This window comes from Neodiprion fabricii, chromosome 1 (assembly GCF_021155785.1).
Source record: "Neodiprion fabricii isolate iyNeoFabr1 chromosome 1, iyNeoFabr1.1, whole genome shotgun sequence".
Classification (NCBI taxonomy): domain Eukaryota; kingdom Metazoa; phylum Arthropoda; class Insecta; order Hymenoptera; family Diprionidae; genus Neodiprion; species Neodiprion fabricii.
Window position 1 is genome coordinate 27839550 of NC_060239.1, and position 24524 is coordinate 27864073.

The 24524-nt window shown below is 44.4% G+C and overlaps 1 protein-coding gene and 1 long non-coding RNA gene across 6 annotated transcripts in view; one reads left to right on the forward strand and one right to left on the reverse strand.

The window, feature by feature from the left end:
- Positions 1 to 24524, reverse strand: part of LOC124187937 (protein downstream neighbor of son homolog) — a 97086-nt gene that overhangs the window by 47214 nt on the left and 25348 nt on the right. For 2 of the 5 annotated variants that reach the window (XM_046580121.1, XM_046580122.1), the window contains exon 3: positions 29 to 248. The exons of 2 other annotated variants lie outside the window; for them this stretch is intronic. In XM_046580121.1, the coding sequence (XP_046436077.1) occupies positions 29 to 248 (220 nt within the window). Of the gene's footprint in view, positions 1 to 28; positions 249 to 24524 lie in introns of those variants that run through there. One more of the 5 variants, XM_046580124.1, reaches the window with a different exon arrangement.
- The window catches only part of LOC124187960, a 140828-nt gene that overhangs the window by 31670 nt on the left and 84634 nt on the right, over positions 1 to 24524 (forward strand). The gene's annotated exons all lie outside the window — the stretch shown is intronic.

Genomic DNA, 24524 nt, shown 5'->3' on the forward strand with positions numbered 1-24524 from the left:
CATAAATATAAGTCAGGCGGCTTCTTACCGCTCTTGTAGGATCCGATCGTTAGCTGGGCTGGTATGAAATATTGAGTGGAGATTTGGGATCCATTCGATGCGTACAGCCGGCGATGATTGACTGTAGAAATGAGCGCGTACACTTCCGGGATCATCAATAACGAGTACAATAAGCGAGTGGCCTCCCGGTTCGCGGGTCGACAGATCGACGGAGGAATCAATGGAGCTTTTTTCATCTCTCCTCGGATCTGGAAAGACAAAGATAGAGGATGACGGTGCATTTGGCATAGGTGCAGAGAATGCGAACAACACAACGTGGCGTTCTGCTTCCGTATATATACATATATGGTATCTATCTATTCAGCTATCTCTGAATTGTATGCCTCGCCGGTATATTTCGTCCCGTAATTCCATACGGGGATTCCCCCCTCCGCCGCCCCCCCCCCCCCCCCAAACTTTGACGTGTCAAAGGGAGGTATTTAGCACCGAGGGTCAATTTACCGGGGTGCGATTCTAGCGTACCGAAACCAGGGTTCTCGGTCTAGGACGAGGGTGCTGCCCACTGATCGAGGGGAGCTCACCGGTCGTCTGATCGTCATCGAGGAGCTACGCGATTCAGGTTTTACACGAAAGTAAGGATCGCGAGACGGTGGGGTTATGGGAAAAACGTGATATTCGTACGTCGGCGAATATTTCGATGAATGAACGTTTCTCTTAATGATGGGAAGCAATGTTGAGGTCATAAATAAAAGTGACCGACAATCGCGACACGTTTTGATGCAGATTGGCATTTTTTGGAACAAAAAAAAAAAAAAAAAAAAATTACGGATATTAATATTTCTGCATGTGACAAATAGGGACGGTAAATTAGAAGGTGGGATAAGTTGAAAAAAAAAATTTTTTTTCTAATAAGGACAAATGCCGGATAGATGAGAAATTGACGTGACCCTTAATAAAGATGGAGACTTAACACTCGCTTGACTAATTGCCGAGGGAAGTCGGACCGGATAATGAATAAAAGATAAGAGAAAAATATTCATAATTGACCAATTAATAACACACCGAATCGTGTGCATCGACCACGGACGACGGTTCGGGTCCAGCCGCCGTCCAAGGCGGGTGAGAGTGTCGTAAATCTAGCGACGTCTCTTCTTTCGGAATAATTAACACATTCTCCGGTCTCGCATCGCCTACACGTACGTAAGTCAACAATTATGGAATATGATCGCTGCGGCGTCTGTAAAGCATGCGTTGTGGAGAATTTTGGTCAAAATCATTGTTAACGATCAGCGACAAGGAAGATAGAAAAATATCGAGAAAGTAAGGACAATTTTCTATCCATCATGGAAAATTCAAATCGAGCTTAAACCAACAATTCAATAATTCTAGTTCGATGTTAAGAAAACTCAGCTTTTAGCTACCGAGTAACAAAAAAGCAAAGAAAAGAAGCGACGAGTAAGTTTGGGGTATTATTTTTTTTCCGTCAAACGAAATCAGCCGAATTTCGGGACACCTGGTTAAAACGGACGCTTGAGGTTATCGGGGATCGTTGGACGAATCGTTGGTGCGAAATCTCCGCTGCAGCTGGTGCTTTGACAGAAGCCTAGCCGACAGAGGAGCCGTAACTAGGTTCGAAACTGAGATAGACGAAGGGTTCGGACTGATCTGGGGTTAGTTTTATGCCACGGGTGTCACGGTTAATCCTTGGCCATTGTGCGTACACCCCTTCGAGCGTGGACTCCTACGATACCCCGCCGTCTGTGTAGCCCGGGGGTTCGTGAAGTTGGCCAGCGTGCACGCACACGCGTGTTGAAGTCACGCGGAAAGAGTGCTCCGCACGTTTGATATTGTGAAAAGTAACGGGGCGAAAAGGGCGGGGGAGAGGAGGCAGCGTGACTTTTGAAACGAGAGCGCGGTAACGGCGGGTCCTTATCGGAGGGGATTTCGGTAATTTCTGAAACGATGCCGCCCAGATAACGTCCGGAGATAATTAATAATTAAGATCTTTGGGGCGTGGGTCCCCGGCTGGGGAGACGTAATGGCAATTTACGTCTCCCGGGAGGCGAGATAACTTCATATCTGCTGCTAATAATTTATTTCGCCGAATGGGCACGATATCATTATATTCAATTACACAACTTTCGCTTAACGTTGTTCAGTGTTACACTTTGGCCAGAACCGGTGCAGAGTCAGACATCGAACAATTCAACAAAGAGTATCGATAACTTCGCCTGATCTTCGGTGGTCACGTGACCGTAGGAGGGCGCAACTATTCCTCACAGTTTACATAACAACACCGCCGTCTACCCTTGCTGCGAAAAGGTGAGAAGTACACGACATCGGTAAATAGAACGGCTCGAGTTTGCTCAGTTTGATCGCGTCAGTCAACGAACGGTGTTGTTCTGACGGGCTAAACGAGGCGAAAAAGGGTGCAACGCGATCTATTCTGTCACGTGTGTGTGTGCGCGTGTGTGTGTGTGTGTGTGAGTGTGACTAATTCACCTTCGGTGCTGAAATCCGCAGTCATCGGTTGCTGCCATCGAACCGCCACCTGGATCGGAACATTTCCGATACTTCTATAATACAAGGCGTATGGTAAGTAAAAAGTACCGTTGAAGCTTTATTTGCCAGAAAATAAATGTGGACTGTGTATGAAACGCTGTTTTGTTCATCGTGGAGGGAATTGCAAAGACAACGATTGTCTCGAACTGGCTTAACCCTCCGTCCCCACTGTGTACATTTTAGTGCTAAGCAGATATTGCAAAGTTTTCATTCTAACTGACTGTAAGAATTTTTCTCGATTAATCAGCAAAAGATATCGATCTAGAACCTTTTGGAGTATGGAATATATATATTTTTCTGTATTCAAGCATTTTTTCAACATTTTTTAACGGAGGGTTCCCTGTAAAATAACATCCGAGCACTAGAGTGTCCACAGTGGGAACCGTGTATCAAAAATAACAGTGAGAATGGAGGGTTAAGATTCCAACACACCTGTTCATCGCTTGCAAACCTATAGTCGATGATCAATTTGCCCCATAACGTGTGGCAGAAATTAACGACACGTTGAATCAATTCAGGATCCTCGACGTTGAAGATAAGCAAATTGATTTCGGTCCGTTGATCACCCGGGCAGATTTTCGCGTCTCCTCGAATACAGTCGTACAGGTGGCGGAGCTCAGAGTCTACAGATGATACGAAGCGTGAACAGATCAGTGGTAGAATTCCGTGGTAGAAGACACCGATGACAGTGGAGTGTCAATCGAGGTGTTTGGTCTTTCGACCCTTCGAAGGTTCGAGCACGCGAGTATCGTGATCCATCTGTCGTCGCCCGCTGCGAAGGGTGAGGGTCGCGAGGAAGAGGTTCCTCACATTGTCTTACCAAGAAACGTTGATACCTCGGTCCGTGTTCTCTTCTGACGACCCTCGTCTTCGGGCTCTCGAATTCTGACACTCGTAGGTCATTGCTTTCACACCTTACGCGGAAGACACGCTGCATCCGTTGATCAACGGCGTACAAGGTCCGGTATGCGTTTCGCCCGGTGTAAATTATTCGCACTACGTAAACGGCACCGTGCACGATCTTCGTGGGAGCCCACGGACCGCGAGGTCTAATCCCGGACCTCATCTTCCGCATCCCCGGCCCCCGCTTCTCCCCCAGTTCCAAGCCCCGGATCACGGCCCGTTCCTAATGCTTGAGCAACGAAGCCGAATTCATTTGTATCCTCCAGGACCCGCGGCGCGGTGACGTCTCTATAAATTCCCAGATTACGGCCATTACTCAAATGGCGGACGCGGGCGTATGTATTACACCTGTTCGAGTGTTCCTACGGGAACATCTATATTCTATATACCTGCACGCACGTTTTCCCTTTCCTTATTCTTATTCCTTTTCTCAATTCACCCGCAATGATGCTTGATGGAAGATTACGCCGCGGCGTTCATCTCTCATATACCTTGTTTTTCTCGGCTCTGTATTTTTTATTTTTATACCTTCTGTGGTTTTATCGTTCTTCCTGGTCAAACGTTTCACTCGTCACCGTGCGACTGACGACGCTGGTGTCCAAATGCTGTTTTCAAACGGTACCTACCTACCTACCTACCTACCTACTTATCTACGTATGTAGGTACGCCGTGTACGAGCGTATTATACCAACGTACAGCGGATCTCGTATGTCACTGTGCGTTGACCCCAGGTTCTCGACTTTGCATATACTTCGATTGTAATTAATCTTGCCTGGAGTTAGTCGGCAGGGAATATTCTGCATGATTTGCATTCTTTTACAAATTGATTATTATTTCCGTAATACTAATCGCCAAACGTTTTTCGTATTATATACATATCTCTCAAATTACTCGTCATCGTTTGCAGCAGACGTGTTTGGTATATTTTTTTTCCAGTATTTGTACCCGTCGGGCTCCGTACGTATTCTAAATTGAATCGACAAACGACATTCGCTGTCACTGTATGGGAAAATATTGGAGGCTTGTAATAAAGTCGACATTCCAGAACTATGCGTACGGTCGTAAAATAGCAGTTTACGATCCATTTACTAGCATCTGATGGGATGTAATCATTTCGAAAATTTTATGTCACACGGGACCTACAAACCGGCTTTCGAATTTCAGCCTTGGCAATTACTATCACTTAAAAACGCTATAGAGACGTTTTGCTCGTCAATATAATATTTCGCAATTATATAATTATTATATTGAATATTTAAAGTTTGATTTTTTTTCTGTCGTCGTTGTGATCTACGAAAAAGTTTTCGAACCTTCATCTCGCTTATCACTTACGTCTAGTCACAGTGGTTTCGTTCGATTCTAACACCGCCTGCATTGCAGTTTGGCTGATCCGCGCATCAGAGAATCGCCGTTTTAATCTTGTCAGCATCCGTGAAGGGCGGGGCGCTCGCACGTGGGTCTCTGTTTGCTCGAAAAGTATTAAACTTTGGATAAACCGCTCCGCATAAATTTCAATGCCACTCTTACGTCGGTGTTCGCATCATACGCTCCTGCAGGCTATATACACACACCTTCACCAACTGCTGCATCCCTTTTTTATTCTATTTTTTTCCGTTCCGAAAGAGAGGGACGCTCATCCCTCCCAAATCTGGTTCATGACAGTAAGGCTGCAGTACATATACGTTATAGGTATATAGCTATCGAAAAAACTGCAGCACAATTTTTCGACCTTGCTAAACAAGCTGCAACTTTAATATATATCTATGCATATTATGCAAGTGGGAAAATTTTTACAGCCTTTTGAGGAAAAGTTTATTATATTACGATTCATAGATATCAAAAAGAGTTTATCTGGCGACTGGCAAAATTTTGGATTAGACAAGGTTACACTGGTCAATAAAAATTCACTTTTTGTGTGCAAAATGAAAACTTTTAACTGATTGTGTTAGGAACAAGGTTTCGTACAACAGAATTGGTATTAGAATATTTTAGACACGAATAGTTTTAATGTAATATAATTTTTTTAGTTTTTCCAAGACTACAGTTTTTATGAACAAAAATTATGTTATGTATAGTGTTGCGGTACACTGGTCAACAAAATTTTGTAACAAGGCAGGTACTGACTAATTTTTAAATACGTATCTACCTTCATTATAAAACTATATTTATTTTCACTTGATCAGGTCTGGTTTTTGTGTTACAGCGAATACCAGTAAAATTGAATATTTATCGTTTTGACTCACCTCTTTTGATTCAGATTTGAAATTGATTTGAAACACCAGTTAATTAGTTACAAGTATTAAAAAAACACCCTGAATAAAAAAGGTAGGTCAAAACGATAAACACTCAATTTTACTCGTAGTCACTGTAACACAAAAACCAGACCTGATCGAATGAAAAGAAATTTGGGTTTATAACGAAGGTAAATAGGTACTTGAAAATTAGTCTTGTTAAAAAAATTTGCTGACCATTGTCATTTCCCCAGACTTGCGTCCGATTAAGTATGACGAAAAATAATCCGGATCCTTGACAGCGAGGAGCATGATTTTCTATACCGGCCACAGCGTGCGCGGTAAGGTATAACCCTGGGTATATCAGGGCAGAGATGCACAATGGGCTTTGGACTCGGACCCCAACCTCGGGTTGTTCTTTTAGCACGCGCGTCCCTTTGTGCTGACATAAATATCGCTTATGCCGGCATTGCGCCGGTGTTTTGCCAACCTCCGTATCGCGCCGAAAGTAGGTACTAGGCTCGTCCTGTGTGCCCGGCAAACACGAGTCACGTGTCCGCCGCCCCCGTCGCCACCCTTCGCGTCGCTTTCAACCCCCGGACCGCTCCCTCACCGTCGGCTTTTGACTCCCCCGGTACGAGTGCACTGCAGGTCGAGGATAGACTGCGACCGCATCCCCTTCTGCACAACGGTGTGTGCTATCTCGGTGACATCTCGCAGCTCGTGCGGAGACCGGTGTTTGCTACTAAACTAAGATCGCAAACACACGTGTGTTTCCCATTATTTATTGTTTCGGTTATTTACTTTTGACGCTTTGTCCTGTCCGCGGATACGATGGAAACGATCGCTTCTCCGTTATCTGCCTCATAGGTACCTGTAATTCTCACACGTAGTCGTCGCAGGCGGTGAACAAGAAAGCTCGCAACTTCGACAACCTCTTCGACTTGGTTCTCGATCCTTGAACTCACATTGTGGATAATTAATTTGCTGTTTGTTGATTCACGTGGTCAAGGATACCCGGTATACGTTGTATCGTTGACGCATTTCGAAGTTTAACCATGGAGTTTTTTACGTATTGAGGGAGATTATGATTAGAAAAGCTGGATTGCAAGATCGAACGAAAAAAGTTATGCGTTAATTGATCTATTACTTGACTTTCTCCAATCACCATATCACACCAAGGCTGATTTATTTATTAGCATCTGATATCCGAAGACTGCTGCCATTTGTCAACACGCTTATACATATAATTGGCAATATTCGCTCGCCAACCTTGTGAGAAAGTTGACAAAAGTTCGTAGAACAAAGTTCGCCAGGGTGTATAAAGGGCGGAATCAATTATCAGTGAAAAGTTTCCTTCAGCAGCTTGTATAATAGAGCGGCAATTTCCGCATAGAGAGTGACAAATGCGGCCTCCCTCATTCTCTCGTCGAGAAACTGGGTGACAAAATCGTCCGTGACGAAGAGCCGAGGTTCGATCACGCGCCATTACCTCCGATATTTGGCCGGCGTTCTTCGGCTCGTCAAACCGAATCCCAGCCCGGGTTCCGCCGGGGTTTCAGGGTCCGTTCACCCTTCCACGGTCTTCCGAAAATGAAAACTGTATTGTTGGCCAGGCGAGGGGTGGATCGAATTATATTCGCGTTAACGTCATAGGTGCCCACCACCCCCGCTTCGCCGCCGCCATGGTCAATGTTCAATGCCTGAATGCCCGAGTGCTCGTGGTCCATCAATAACATCTGACGGGTGAGCCGACGCCGGCGTCGCGGCGTCAGAGACCCGCGTAAACACCCATTGATGAGTCGGCAATTGATGCATCCTTGCAACGCTCTTCGCAGAATAACCGTTCACCTATATCTGATTGTGAGTCGTACTGTGAGCAGATTTCGCTTCGGGTCAATTTGCTCAATATCCGATATGGTGTAACAATAATTAGTGTCTGACCGAAATCGAAACCGTAACCGAGTATTCGGCTGCTCTTCTGGTTTCGGCCGAAACCGTAAGCGAAATAAAAACTTGTGTAGTAGAGTCGAAATTTCGTTAAATATACGTTATACCCTGAAATCTAGTGTTGTTTCTAGCTTTGTAACAGATTGTTTGATTAGATTAAATAAAAGTCTTGAATTTATTAGGAACTCGCTTTATTTTCGGAGTGCAATCTAGGTACAAAATTAATTTCGAACCTATTCGACGGTGCCGAAAACGACACTAACGCCAGTTTCGGCCGAGCCAAAATTTTTCCTCGAAACCAGAATTGATCGCTGAAACTGGAAGAACGGAAACCGAAACCGAAGCTAATTGTATATCAGTAACAATTGACATTCGTACAATACGACGTATTGCGTTACAAAAGCGCTTGCGAAATACCGTCTTGCGGGGAAATACGAAGGAGCAAAAAGGGCAACGAAAGCCTCCGCGAGTTGAGGTGAGATCAATCCATCGCCTTTCGGCCCCGTCCGAGGTCAGAGGAGGACGGGACGAGAGCTTGCGAGGAGGTGCCACCCCGCCGACCCATGCGTGATGGATGAAGATTGATGCCCCGAATATGTACACTGCAACACGCGCTAGGCTTCGAGGCTTCGCATTATCCTCCAAGTTCCTCACGGTTCCTTTTCCATAACCACGAGACTCGGCTCTCTTTTAACATTATCCTTTATCCTTCACCGCGGTTAATATACTCCGACATCTTGCCCCCCCCCTCCCCCCCTCCACCCCCGCACGGTCAGGGGAACGTCCATGGTATCGTCCTCTCGAGTTGGCGAACTCTGGACGATGCGCGGTGCGGGCAGGCATCTCTTGCCTTTTTCGAAATCCCTACGTAGCAACCCACCGACCGCATATTATATTCACTGCTCTATACTTTTATGGGTATATTTAACGTGTGCCCGGAGTTGCCTTCGGGATGAGCGTTTTTATAGCCGATGGTCGGTGCACCAGCGCGGTATGTATATGTATATAACATATGTACTTATTTTATACATAACTATATATGTATACGTGTGGTCTATTGAATCGCATGGCATATTGACGTATAAAAAGCTGTATCTACAGTGCGGAGGAAAAAGGTGAATAAATTGGCCAAGTTCTAGCGGGGGGTGCCGATTCTGGGGGACGAAGAAAAGGTGGGGGAGATCGCCCGCTATAAAACCATAAAGCGATATATCAGAAAGTTTCACCCAGTCCGTGACGTCCAGTTTGAAACCAACTCGGCGAATATGTCCACTGTATATGATTAGGGGGGGAAGTATATATGATACATAATTTCTTCGGGATATTTTTCTCTGAAACGTTGCTTTACGGTTCTCTTCATTTTTTCTTTTTTACTGTCGTATTGCGACATGTATATCAAGGTCGTCATTGTTAAACAACGTCATCGATGAGTGCTTCGTATTAACGCATGGCAGATCCTTTGACGTGTGCAATCGTTGTTCATAACCAAATTTTAGAGATTTTCAGTTAAATCCGTACTTAAAGTGGTTACTTTGATGCTCGTATTATTTTTAAATTTATGCAAACTCAAATGTGGATATAGAATAAAATGGGGAAAAATGTTTAACTTTTTAAGACAATCACCTCACGGCGCTTTTGCGTAGCGACTAAATTTTTTAGACTGATTTACCTTAATTTCTGCTTCACGTCGCACGATAAAAATGAAATTCCATTTATATGACAGAACGCGTAATTGCATTTGCTTTCGGTTTTCTTGCAGACATTCATTCGATCCAATACCTTTTCAACGTAACTACAAGTGTTTCGGTAATCTGACATTTTTTGGACGGAAATCGCGAATTTAATCTACAAAACGGCACGAGTTACTCTCGAACTCACGATGGTACGAAATCGCAATTTAGAAATTTATCTTCTCTCGTTAAACGCACGTGGAGCAATCGCGAAAGGCGACTGATCGAGATGGATGACGAGACACTTTTTTAAACCGTGACATTCGGTTTGGCTTGGACTTATTTGTCTTACTTATATTGATGCCGCACTGACGTAGAGAAGAACGAAGGCTCCTATTTTTTTCCGCAAGCGTTGTCATTAGCGAGTCGGGTTGAATAATGTCTTGTAAAGTTGCGACTAACGATACGGTATATTAATTTTTTTTTTCTAACGGGCACGTGGACAAAATGAGCAGAGCACGATCTTCGAATGTCCCAATTTTTCGTTTCTATGCGCATCCTACTTTTAACACGGCAAACTCTGCAACTATAATTTGACGTACGTAACGTTGCCAGCTGTCTGGTTCGCTTTCACGGTTCACGGTTTAATTATGCGTTATTTTTTTTTTTTTACTACCTCTTGAAGATAACTTCTATGACAAGTTACTTTTAACGTATTCGATTTCTTTATCAATGATTTCGCCCGTCAAATTTGTGTCTGATTAATCTATTACTCGCTCATTATGCGTTTAGTACAGTGTCGTTATTAATAGATGTTAAATTATGATAATTCAAGTGGTAAAATATACGGGGCAAAAAGTATCTTTCGCTCTATTCGTTTCGTATTTTTCAACACACATGCGACGTACGCGTGTAATAATATCCGCTGAATGTCATGACAAATTCATTCGGAAGATGAAGAAAATGAGACAAAAAAATAGAAAGAAATCAATTACAAAGATGAGCATTTAAATATCATTAGAAACGTTAAAAATTCACGAGCAGTGTCTCTGCGGCGGATTAAATCTAATCCCCTCTTTCTGGCAATAAGTCAGCAGGACTTTGTACGTAACGTTTCTTCCGGAATTTACATCCCATATAATTCTCATCAGATGCATCAACCTGATGAGTAATCAACGTATCTGCAATTCTACCAATACTGATTCTGTACGTCTTCGTTATCGGATTTGAAGGGTCTGAATATGTAGGACAGCGATGAAGAGAGAGAGAGAGGAGAAAAAATGGTAAAACAAAGAAAGAAATTGGCGGAATAATCGTGTCCGTTGTGCGTATAGGTATATACATACATATACACGTTAAAGCAGGCAATCATTAATTTCCTAACAATAAAACACAGGCTGATCCGAGCGGCGTGAGATCGACACGCCCACTCAAAGCACGCAACCAGCGTAAAAGAATAAATGCTTTTTGGTGTAGTGGGACTCGTGTTTGCTTTCGGTGTTCCGAGGGGACTTCCTCTCGTCCCTCGCGAATCGCCCACCGCCCGGATGGCAATTGATGACGTCGGGAGTCACTAGGAACGATTGTGGCTGGCACGTGTCCGAGAAGGCGAACGAACGCTGCACGCCCCTTCCTCGCGACTCCCGATACACAAAATTAATTGATACCACGTGAGCCAGCATTGCGCAAGGGTTAAATCAGCCCGGTTCCCTGTTTAAGCGCCGTGGCAATTTCACTTGTACTTATAGACGTCTGGAGAAGCGTGCGCCGATACGACCGGCAACGTGCAATGCGCGAAACGAACCCAGTTGCAACTGGGATTTGTTTGCAATCACTACTTCTATGCGTCTTTACGCCCGAGTGGTTTTAATCCGAGAGTCGGACCAATTGGCACGCGGATGTCGCGTGGATCCGACTAGTTTTAATGGTTTTACATGTGCAGCATGTGTGTACCTATAGGTACGTGGACCTTTCTTCTTCCTCCTTACTCCAGCCTCTTTTTACTTTTCTCTTTTTACGACACGTCGCGTTTTATCACGTTTTCAACGTGCATTTTACCTCGTTGCGTTGGCATTGGCTCGAATCTTTCACGGAGATTAATTGACTCGGTCGAGCAGATCCGTTAATCACGGGAGGACGACTGCCTGTCCTCAAAATTGATGGGCTGTTTTTAGTCGGTGTTTTCGTTTCTTTTTTTACCCTTACTCTTCTTCGCTTATTATACAGCTCCTTTGAAACACGAGAGGTTCTGTAGTGTGAGCAATGTTTAATTCGTTGTAAACCTCTGCGTGTATTCCTTCAGAGATACGTGTGAAGATGTTTCAGGTGGCCACGCGGGAAACTGGATTAAATCCTGGTGGTGCGGAGAAAGAAATTGCAAATCAATTTATCCTCCGGGAATTTGTAGACACACTAATTTTTATACCAATGTAACGTTATACGAATCTTTTAAAATGGAATTTAACACCTATATATATTGTAAATAATCAAGAATAAAGAAGCGAAAGACGAAAAACGAAACCAAGATGGTGGATCGAAGGTAAAAACTAATCACGACGGAACGTTTGCTCGTTACATATTCAGCGGACGAGATGATTATCATAGCATTCCTTTGATATAAGACGGCCCATCCTCTCATCTTCGGTTTTCTCTCTTTCTCGAGACGCGGCAAGTTCAAAATATAAAACTTCAGAAATCTCCCCCCACCCCCTTCCTCCCTTTCTCTACTTTGTACGAACTCGACCCCGCGGCCTGTTTCTGTTCCCCGTTTGAGTTGATCGCAAGTTGACTCGTCGTGTGATGAATAAAAACGTTTGAAGTATCGCTAGGTGCAAATTAACGCATAATTGTCAAACGTAATGAACTCGACCAAAGGTTCTCGCTAGCAGGGCGAATGTCGGAAGGGTCCAAGACCCGCTCTATACTCGGCTCACTCGACTTCCATGGCCCACGGCAACTTTGATTATTTTTATAATAACTTCAGACTCAGCTCCCTCCGAGGCACCAGATGCTGGCCATCGTCGTACTTATATATACTTACTTTGTTAGTTGCTTTAACTTTTCTCCGCATGTAGTTTGCATTCGTTATAAGCTATGCCATACTTTTAACGTTCACCGATGCACTCGTATTCTCAATCGACGCTTTGACTGAGTTGACTGGACTTGCTACTGAATATTAAGGTTTTTAACATTACTGTTTCACACAATCCAATATCAAATGGAGGTGTTTATTTTTTTTTACCTTAATAGTGGTCAACATCAAAGCGTCGCAATTTATACAACGTTGTTTATACCTCAGGTATCGATTCGGAATGATCTGTGACTTCCACTACTTGCGTCATGGAAAAAGAAAACTTGTACTCGAAACCTACAAAGTGTTTTCTATTTCTTCTTTTACTAGTAATTACAATTTTGATACAATAAGACCTTCAAGATGATTAAATTGAAGCTTTATCGTCAAACTGCAAGGTTGACTAACATCGGCACTACACTTCACGTGTGTCGCAAAACCCTCGCTAGCACAATAGAATCGGTGCTTGAATCCGAAAATACACCTAAGGTTTTTATGGTGGATGATTTTTCGCATTTGAGTTGCTGATTTACCCTGCTAGTTGGAAGATCCTTCAGCAGGTCTGGATCGTCGGATGCCAATTGTCTAATTTTGAAGCCCCCGCGTACTTGTATCAGCTGATCACGCAATGTGATAGCATCCTCTTTCTCAGGTGCTTGTGTAATCGCATCGTCGACGTACATGTACTCCTTCAAGGATCTTGCTGCTGCTGAACATTTTTCAGCTTCATCGTTTACTAATTGGCTTAGAGATCTTATTGCGAGATGTGGTGTAGGTGATAATCGGAACCCGACAGTAGGTATTTAATTGGAAGCTCTGTTGTTTCCCTGTTACGTTTTTCCAAATAATGCGTTGACATTTCTTAATTTGTTTGTAAGTTGAAATTGCTTCTCTAGAATGGATAGCGCTGCTTCATAATTTTGATCAGTCGTTTCGAAAAACTGATTCGCGCTGGCTGCCTTCACGGTTAACGATAATCTTAAGTATTTTAGCTTGTGGACTGAAGACAATCCAGCATTATCAGGTATCAAAGACGTAAAAATATCAAAGAACGAATTCCAACCCTCGACAGAACCGTTAAAGCTTGGTAGCTTAATTTGTGCTAGTAACTTCACGGATACGGATGATTAGGTACCTAATTGGTGTGTCTGATCTAAGTAATTGTTGTTTCCAACGCCGACGGTTATTTTTCGCGCAAATAGTTTCGAGCTCGTCCGACGGCAGGATTGTAATGTTGAGTATTGATTTTCATTTGGGATTTTCAGTCTCGTCTGATTCGTCTAATTGATCTTGAATCTCGGAGATTTAAAAAAATGCTCTTGGCATATTCTTTAGAGAATCTTGTCAATAATCAGAATCGCGGCCTTCTTTTTCGACCCATTCTGTAGGGTCCTTGTTATTGTCATAATTGTGCTTTGAATATTACCTCGACCATATACATAGAATTTGAAAAAGATAATTCAAGGATTGATAGAGAGTTGAGGGTTAGATAATTGAACGAACCTACCTTGCTGAGTGTAAGAACTATTTTTTCAGTTTTGGATACATTATCCTAATTCGAGATTGTAATTTAGATATTCAACGCTTAATCACTCCGACGTCTCCGCATTAGGGATTGTAATAAGTAAAAGAGGTAGCGATCGATGTTATAAAAATTATATTCACAAAACTTCTAAGGAAATGAAGACAAACTTTGCATCCGTGAAATATTTCTATCGTATGTAGAAAAAATTGGAAGGTCTAGTCTTCGCAACAGTATTGTCGAAAAAGTGTTTTAAATATATTATCATCTTCATCCCGCAGCTTGGGTTACTTTTATTTTAATTTTTGTCCAATTTAGTAACAAATTCATCCCAAAAACATGATCGACGACACGTTGCTTTTCACGCGATGGTCGACAGAGTTCTCGGTTTCTTTGCGGGTTTCTTCGTGTCCGGCGGTCATCGCGCAACGCGGCTCATCTCGAACGCCTATAAGAAATACAAGCTCAACGATCGCTCGGACCCCTCTTGCGACACCACCAGCGAGTGCTTAAGCGGTTGACAAATCGACGAGGCGACACACAATTTTTCTCACGAATCTTTTCACTTGGAAATAGGGAAAAAAAAAAATTGTGAAGGGGACAGAATAATAATAGTAATAATAAAAAGGAGACGAAGTAAGACCGAGAGACAAAATAACCCCCGTGACTAATATTTTGGCCAAGGTCTCTTCTAACCACGTTTTCCATTAATAGAGCAAATAGGCGCAGATTATATTGTATTTTATTCCGTATATAATAATGAGTGTAACCCATCTATGTGTAGCCGCGTATCCCTTAACACTTGCTAAAATCGCAGTTATATACTATTTGCTTCTCTTTACTTTTTTGCATTTCCCGAGGGATTTGTGCCTTCGGCGTAGGTATAATACCGTACTATACATACCTTATACCTACGAGCAAAGCAGTAAAGACGCATTAATCTGCATATTTAACGAATCTTTAAGCAGAGGAGACGTATCTCATGAGGACCTTAACGCAATGTTGCGCCCCGAGTTAATTGAGTTCCGTTTGTCTCCCGTTTCGTTCGTTTTCTCGTTTTTCTGCACCCTCTCAGCGCTTGGGATTCTTCAACCGATTTAAACCTCCTTTAATATCCCTTTTAAAGCTGCCAATACTACAGTTTCTGATCATTGCAACATTAGATCTGTTTATTCAGTTTACTACACTCTTCGATCACATAAGGCCTTAAAATCAATTTATTGTTGCGTCAACACCAAACTATCGCTAAGGCTTACAATTGCACGAAAATATTGTACGAATAACCATAATCAAAAAAGAGTAGTAACAAATATTAAATTTTCTCTCTACCTTGTAGCTACAAAATTCGATTTCATGTTATTACCAGAGTATTTTTCGCTTATGGTAAAGAATAAAATAAAGTTAAGTACCCTGCATATTGACAACAAATAGAAATTCCCGTCGGCGTATCAGAAATAAAGTAACAGCATACAAGCCACGTGCATTTTCACGTAATATTACCTGACGAATTATAAAAACGATGAATTAGCGCACTTTTTCGCCATTTGATTTCGCAGGTAGACCATCGACTGTAGCTTATATCTACGTAGAAAAAAATAACAGAGGTGCATACATGAATCTCTCTCGTGCTGCGACATATACGAACACATACAGTATACAGCGTTGAAAACGTGACAGATTGGAAACCGCATTTAATCAGATGTCCCCGAAAATCCGGGCGGTGCGGCTCGGCGTGGCTAAGGCAGCTATTAACTAATGTCTCCCCCGTATAAACGACATACGCGTGTTCCACGGGACTTCCCCTGGCCGAGCTCGAACTAGCCGGGGGGAGATGGCGTACGTACGAACGATATTTAAGCCCTGATATATCGCTCGCCGACACTCCCAACTTCTGTCGGCGTTTTCTATCGCTTTTTTGTTCCCGGCTAGGCTGACCATATGTCCACGCGGGACGATTTTCAGCCTAACTCACGTCGGGTACCTGCAGCTTACGCCTCGTCCCGGCCAGCGAATGCGGATTGGCGCCGTCTAGCCTTCGGCGCTTCGGTGCTTTTCACCCCCTTCGCAAAAAAGCACGAAATTCAGACGCGGTTTTTGAATATTTTATGGAAATTCTATTCGGAAAGTTTTCGGTTGAGGAAACTCGGGCAGAGAGGTTAATTAATCGATGCTCGTGTCGAAGAGGCGACGCGTTATTTAGCCGCTTCAGCGGGTTCCGATTCTTCCGACCCCAGTTTTCACCTCCCCTTGAGGATATGTCCGACTCTTGAAGAGACGCCTGCGTTGCATCGGGCGAGGTAACAAATGATGCCACATGTTCCGATCTTGACTTTGGCGCCTCGCACACGGGGTGCAGGGTGGAAATGCACTCGTCGCTTCGCCTCTCGCTTGCACATGCATGAAATACACGACAGCCACTCCGTCTGCGGATCGCACGCAGTTGGCGCGTGAATGAAACTATCAGAGCTAACTGCCGCCTGGGGACCATTTTCATTTTCAACGGACAGAAGTGGTCTCGCTCATTTAACTTCTAATGCCACCTTATGCCCCGCGCACATCACCCCGTTACAGTATGCAGCGCAAGACAATATGTTTTGACGGGTAAAAAATACAAAGAAATATACCTGCGTTTGTGAACTCTCGTCGAGAACCGCGTGTCGGATAATTGATGGATTCGCAGTTGCGTTTGTTGGTCGAGTGGCACGTTGAACATCATTTTCAGGTTTGAGAATATGCCTACTCCCGAGAATGTCGTCCGAGTTTTAGTTTCGGTGCTTGAACCTCGACGAAGAAGTGCGGGAGATTGAAACAAAATTAGATAAATCGGAGTCGCCACAATTTCGAGTGGAAGCATATTGGTGGGGTCGAGATGGTCGAGACGCGGAGCAGTGAGAGATAGAAAGGCGGTGATGATTGAGGCGACGTTAGGCCGGTGAGTCTGTGTATGGGACGAGAGAGAACAGGTGGTCGGAAAGTGAGTGGGCTCTCTTGTGAGCCTCTTGCCTTGATAAAAAGTAGCAATCAGTTAACCTTTTAAGCACGTCAAGATGGATTACTCCGGTGGCTTTGGCGGTGGCAGTCGACCGCGTGAATGGATTCGAGACCAGGGTGGAGGCGCCATTTGTCGCAATCAGTTCCGGTCTTTTAGCATCGCGTCGCCCGCAGCACCGCAGACGCCAAGCATTGGTCACGTCGGTTTCGTACAATTTACATAAATAACCGTACGAAACACATACCTCGAGGATGAACAAAAGGACACACACCCCATTGACGCCGTGTTCAGTTTCAATAAGAACGAGAAAAACGAGGCAGCGTGAGGAAAGCGCGGTATGGAATATACAAATAAAAATTTTATTCAAACATACGATGGTACGAGAAAAATCTGACGGAAGGTTTTCTACGTCCGTAAAAACGGTTGCTATATTATACGCGTACAGGTGTAGACGGCACATATGTACATGTAATATGCTTGTGTAATACATGGAACAGTAGGTATAAATTTCAGGGAGGTTATCTGAGATTACGATCAAAAAGATCGATAGATTGTTTTCAATTACTTTTATAACCGTCTTCGTTGCGAAGGAAAATTATTATTCGTTCTATATAGAATGAGGGATTGGTCCCTCTTCCACGAAAATCAATCATTGAACGGATGTTCGCAATTTTTTATGCACTAGATCCGAACCCCGTCGGTGTAATCATTCGATCGACATCTGCATAATATCTTAGACACTCGTATACATTTTATACACGTACACATACATACCGATGCTCGACAAAATTACCGTGCACATTATTTGGGGTAACCGCTAATTGAGTCGAGGTATGTAATTGATTAAATTCCCTGCAAGCCACGCCCCGGGCTTCTCGTACCTACATAGGTACTTTTACGGTCTCGACTTTTACACAAAATAATTACACCGCCAGCCCCCTGTAACCTGATCGGGTAGAGCGAGAAGCTAGTAAGTCAGCTCTCGTGTGTAAGATGAGAATAATTGAAGACTTTATTTTTACTTCAAATTATCCATGTATAAGTGGCCAGCCAGTTTTTGAAAAATGGCAAGACGATTAGGCGGACAATGCTCACTTGAATCCGTCTTGAACAATTACGAGCCGGCGAGTGTAATTAAATTTTCTTGTACCGATTCGGCATGCGTAGAGTCTTCGAAGCTGATCGCGAGACAAAGCGCTTATTGTTAGATTCCTTTTGGGTCATGGACTCCGGGAGATTTTACGGCCAAGCTTGAGGACAGCCTGCGAGATTAAAGAAGAAACCAGAGCATTCGTTGATCTTGGGCGAATGCTTTTAGTTGATGAGCTTCGTCCTGTTCTATCGCATCCTATCCTATCCTATCCTATCCTATCCTATCCTATCCTATCCAATCCAGATCCCATATCGTCTCTGCTCCTACATCCCGACCGAGCTGTCCCGACGTTCTCATCCATATGTAACAGTCACCCCGGTATTAATGACGGGGTAGGGGATTCCCCGTTCTTTGTCCTTCCGAGGTTCTCGAGTCGCGGTCTGTTACGGGTTATTGCGGTTTTATTGTTGTCTTTTCATTATCTGATAAATATAATGGAATTGTCTATTCGCCATTTGTCCAGTCGTTACACGCCGAGCGCCTCCCCCCGGTTCTTTGAAATTTGCGAGCTTGTTTTCCGCCCGTGGTTAAGCCAGCTTAAACGGACCCGCAAATTTTCGCGTGTGTATAACCCTGATTCGGAAATACATGAAAATGATGTTATTAGTCGAATGAACACTGTCTCTGAGTATTATTTTATTCCCGTATGATACTTTGATTGCTTTCCAAATCCGCTGTTCAGTAATAGGAAACGGAAACATTATACCGCAACGGAGCCCGGCGTGTAATTTAGAACGATTTGTTGGCTTTCTCAACCACCAGGCTGATAACCCTGATCCACTTTGACGGAGGTAAACGAATTTATAGAGGCCACCGTGCGGTTTCGATCTTACGACGAACTGTGCAGCTACAGGGGCTTTAGAAATAGGAATCTCGACTTAGCCGGAGCTCGCGAAGAGATTGCTCAGAGCATTGGTTCACCACGACGAAGGGTTGAAAAATCGTCGGTCGATTGCAATCGCGGTTTAAGAATAGTTTGAAAAGTTGATTGAGAACCAAGGTAACTTGCATCCACGTGCGTGTTCCCCATAGCAGCCTACATCGGGATTGTACGAGAGGGAACAAACGTTGATTGGAACTCGAAGATATACGTCAAACTGTTAGAAAGTTGGTTATATGAGATCACGGCCGTCGTCTACGTCGGGAGAAGAGATGGTCAACGCTCGGAAACCGGTTTCAGTATTTTGCTCAACAGCAACCCCGTGCCATATATATATATATATATATATATATATTTGCTATTTTTTTTTCATTCAATCGTAGATCAGATTTATCGGGTAATATTTATCGATGCTTGCAATGAGCTTTGCTCTTCCAATTATCTTCCACTTGGCGAAATGGCGACTGTAATTCCGATGGAGAATAGCCACGAGTCTCAAAGCGTGTATAGCGATACACCGTCTGATTGTGAGCCAGCCACTCGGTTTCGAAGAGCAATAAATCCGTCGGTTCGCGTATACATCAACCGGGGGTTAACCAAACCTGCCTGACCCAGCCTTTCCCGATCTAATAGACGTAATGTTCCAGCCGGCTACTTAACAAATTGCTACAAATTGCGCCGAACATTTAGTGACTCGTGGGCGGTGAATCTGCGGCTGGTTTTGTGGACCACCCCGAGCCACATGGCGGTCCCATATGTCCAGTCCTCGGCCCTCCCCTAATACTAAGTGTCCACTGAAGTAGACAAATCTTGTAGCCATGGCCGCAGTATCGTTCGTCGGCCAAATAGAATGCGGAGATAGTAATGGGGCGCGGAAGTCGGGCAGGAGGACTCGGGCCATCGGGACCGAGGAACAGGCATTTCATTTGGCGCTAACCGAGTCTTCCCCGAAGCGTTTATACGCCAGCGAACCCCACGTGGTGATCGTATTAGCCAAGAGAGAACCCTGCAGCCGCCAGCAAGATATAACTAACCTCGCAGCGACGAAAGGGTTGCAGGACGGTATCCTCTGTCTTTATGCTCGTTGTCGAGTATCCAGGAGAGGGTGTAATGCACCGACAGGAAATTCTGTTTCCAATTATTTTCAGCCTCGGTATTTCCTTTCCCGTTACCGGAATAAGACCGCCCAAGAATGCCTGACCGAGATTCCAATCGCGGAGAATCGTCATCTATGCTAGTTAAAAATTTAGCCTCAACCCTCGCCGACTTCCTTTATCTTCCGTCCTTGCAAATTGAGATGTTTGGAATCAACTAGCGCTGCAGTGACACTGTGATAAATCAATGCTGTTTTTTCCCACCAAATAATGCAGCTCGTCTATTACTTCGTATACAGAACGATGCACATCTACATATGTACCAGTATTGTACCTGTATGGTTCATTCATGTATATTCATAGATTCTTTTGCATACAAAACTGAACTATTGAGTGACTTTGAGTAGTCGCTACTACATAACCGGTGAAGTCAATACCTACCTGGTAGCTGGTGGATATCCAATTTACGCTTTGGCTGTTCTATTCAATTATGCAGATGCTCAAGCTACGTACCGAGACGTTTACTAGGTATAACCCATTGGCTTATGTATCAGTAATTTCGCGTCAGGTGATAAATATGCGTGCATGATTCATCGATGGTTTCCACCGTAGCTGATTATTTCACTTGGTTACCATTATCTGGGAAAAATGAGATTATAGCATCCCTTCTATAGTTTACCATTTATCGCAAACCACATAAATGTGACGAAAAAATTTTTCTTGCCTGATATTAACAGTGAGAAAATATTATTTCGGGGTAGGGCTTAAAGGCCCTATGATTTGACCACCGCGGTGGCTCCTTGTCTCGTATCGGAAACGTAGGCGCGGTGCATCAGCTAGCCCCGGTGAAATTAACGCCGTCGCAAATCAAGACGACAATGTGATTCATCAGTTAAATCCGCGTACGTAATCCTTTACGGCGGGAGATCGACCCCTGACGGTGTGGGCACAGTGGTTATACCGGGTACAGAATTCTCTTTCCTTCACCTTCTCTCTCCGATTCTCTCTCTCTCTATCTCTCTATCTCTCGCTCTTGTGCTATGGGGGTGAGAATTATAATCACAGTTGTGGTTAGCTGGGGTAGGTATTTACCTACCACACACAGGACATGCGGACGCCAACGCGAACCACGCGCTGGATGGGGGAGATGTAAATCTGCGGCATTCAGAGGCACTGGCCAAGAAAATTGGCTGACAACATTTCGCACAATCCGAATTGGAGCCCGCTCTGCCTGGACTTTCAGCCAATAGAACGGAATTCACCCTTCCTCTACCCCAGACCGTTGGACTCTGCTGGTTTACTCCGATTCAGAAACCGTCGGCTAGTATAGGTAGGAATCGGAGGTTTAGAAAACGTTTGTTCGACCTCAGTTTCTCACCACTTTTCACATGCGCCAATCAAGTCCCAACCAAGTCGAAGTCCGGTTCCTCATACGTCTCCGAATCTGACATTTCCCGTTTTGAGCCTACACTCACTTTTTATGAAGAGGTTTGATACTTTGGAACAGGGTGATCCTCGCGGTGCTAAACTTTGGTCAGAGGCTCTTGGGAAGCGGTAATTACTGCAGGGCTCGTGCCTAAGGCAGAATAAATCCGAATTGATTGAATCATTGTCGGCGATGAATTGCGTTAAATACCCGTGAAATGAACCCGGCACGCGATCTCTGATTGCCCTGACAGGGGCACTTCTTTTAAAGTACCATTAGCCCCATGGACGTTCTGCAGCCGCGCGATGGAACTGGTATTCTGTGGATGATTAATGAGGTATTGACAGCGACTCCGTGTCCGTGAGCTTCGGCCAGGTGCACCAAGCCCCTTCATCTGTTTGAAACTTTTTTCCCGCCAACTCTTTTCACGAATCAAAGATTAGTGTTATAGTTTTTATAGCATGGCTGAGAAAAGTATTGAAAAATAAACAAGGGGAAATCGATTAAGGAATTTTTTTCATGAAATTAATTACACACACGAAGAACACGGGAACTGACTAAAAACTTTCACGGTCAAGAATCGAGCGACGCGTCGAAGCTGAGATCTCGACATGTTGGCAATAATAAATTTAATTAATTTTCTAAACGATTTGGCAAGTTTCCCCACAATCTATTACGGGAAAGTGATGAATCAGGGGTTCGCGTGCTTAACCGTAAATCCGGAATTAACCATTTCCCTTTGGAACGTTCCGCTGGCTTATTAATTTCGCCAATATGATCGGCGCACTTATAGGGGTGTCTCGGGGGTGGCTGGCTACCGCACAGATGGCACGCTACGCCCCGAGCTGTTTGCCTCAGACACCGATGCCTACGGTGCGAATTTCATATTTACTTTTCCTATTTGTGGCTTCCAACCGATTGCAGCCTTTGACCGGGACACAAGTGCCATGGGTGCAGTATTTCGCCCTTCCGTTGGTTGAGAATAATTCAGTTTCCCTCTCTATCTTCCTACGGACAAAGGGAGTCAACGGAAGCCGTGAAACATTTATTTTTAAAACGAACGTGTGTCAATTCGCGTGATTAGCTTCTCGTTGCTTTTCCTTTTTCCCGCGCAACTCTCTTCGACCCACATAAAGAGTTATCGGAGCAACTCGACGCGTTCGAATTGCTCATTTTAGTATCAATACGTAAGAGCGCGTTCCCTGGAATACCGTACTTTTACTCACGTCTTGCGTATAAAACAGGGGCCGTGGTATAGTGCAGACGCATTTTCTTTTCCTTTTTCCTTATTCCGTCGAGTGAGAGAGAGACTGAGTCGCGAGGAGGCGAGGAGAGAAGAGAGATCCAATGCCGTGGCTGGAGTCGGGACACGATCGGAGACCACGAGCTCGTCGACGAGGCGAGGCGAGCGAGGAGAGAAGAGAAGAGAAGAGGAGATGAGAGGAGAGGAGAAGAGAGGAGAGAAGAGGAGAGGAGAGGAGAGGAGAGGAGAGGAGAGGACAAGAAGAGAAGAGAGGACACGACCTCCCTCTCGGCTTGCCGTCGACTCGCCCGCGATATCTCGACCAATCAAATCACGCCTGCGGCTCCGCCTTTTATCATTATTTTACTTGTTTTCCCTCTACTTCATCCCCATTGGATGACATTCTCCGGTTTGCTATGGCAAAAAAGGCACTCCGCGAGGACTCCATGCTTCCATGCCTCACCGCGTCCTCGCGATCCTCTTCCGTGGCTCCACCTCGACTTCCAGCAGCCACAGGAGGTCCTGCAAGGCATCTAAGGTACGAGCCACGAGTTCGCCACAGTACTTTCATGTCATTCGACGTTGTTCTACCGAGAAATACACTAATGCCACCTGCACGAGTCTCCAAGGTTTCGTGTCGCACGGTCAAAATACAATATAACATAGTCAACCTCGCATGTGAAATGACCGTAGCAAGGATCCAGTCCGTGCTTCGACACCCGAACCAAATATCAATCATTGTCTCCTTGGTATCAGAGTCCGAAAAAATGACGCAATTACTCGGGTTCTGATCAAGGATCATAGAGGACCATTCAGAAGTCGTGGCCTTCTTCCTGAAAATCGTTTTTGCCCGGTTGCGATTTGCCACTCGATGTAGGCGACGTCACGCGCCGTTTTTAGCCTAAGACAATACACCGACATATATATATATGTATATATATATATATATATGTATGTATATGTGCATCCATGTGGAAAAAAGTGAAATAAAAGAGGATACGCGGCCCGCAGAGTTCCCGTGTTGACATCGGCGGTGCGATCTCCTGAGGGACCCGGACCTCGCGTGCCTACTTGCAGCCTCGGACCCGTTGACTGCGTTTACATTATCTTATACCTCTGTACTTCCCGGCGATGCGGTGTTCCCCCGAGTATACCGTGGTCTCCCGGTACCGATATACATACAATGAAACGCAATGCAAAGCAATGCGCGAGATCTCTAACACATACCCATGCGCGTAGGAGGAAACGTGCGGTCCTGAAAGTCCTAGCGAACGGACTTTTGACTTCATGTTTCCACGCTTCTAACGCGATGTGATCAAAGTATATTTTCGCTTGAAAAAAAAACCCAAAAATCTCCAACACCTTGTTGGAAATATACTGCTACGTATCGAAATTCTTCATAAGCGCTTTGTCTGCGGATATTATGAAGAGTGAGGACCATCATCGAATTACGTTGAATCAGCTTTGTTCCCCCAGGTGTGATGGGAATACATAATTTAATTACTTTCAGTCTATCGAAGCATCAGCAAATGAAAGACCGACGTCGGAAATGTGATCAACTGACTACGTCTGAAACAAACGCTACATGGATCGACCGTTTCTCTAAACGGGAATGCAGTTTAGCGCCTGTAATGGCATAGCTTTGTACTTTGCACATATTATACCCACTGCTGTTGCCCAATTAGGGAGTGTCTAAAGAGAATACCCTGCAAGAGACGCAACGCTCGTCTGAAACATATTCGAGGCTGTAGGCGAGGTGCGAATATGTGGGAGTATTTGACCCTCGGGAAAAGCCGGTTTCCACGCGTTGGACGGTTGCTGGAATAGA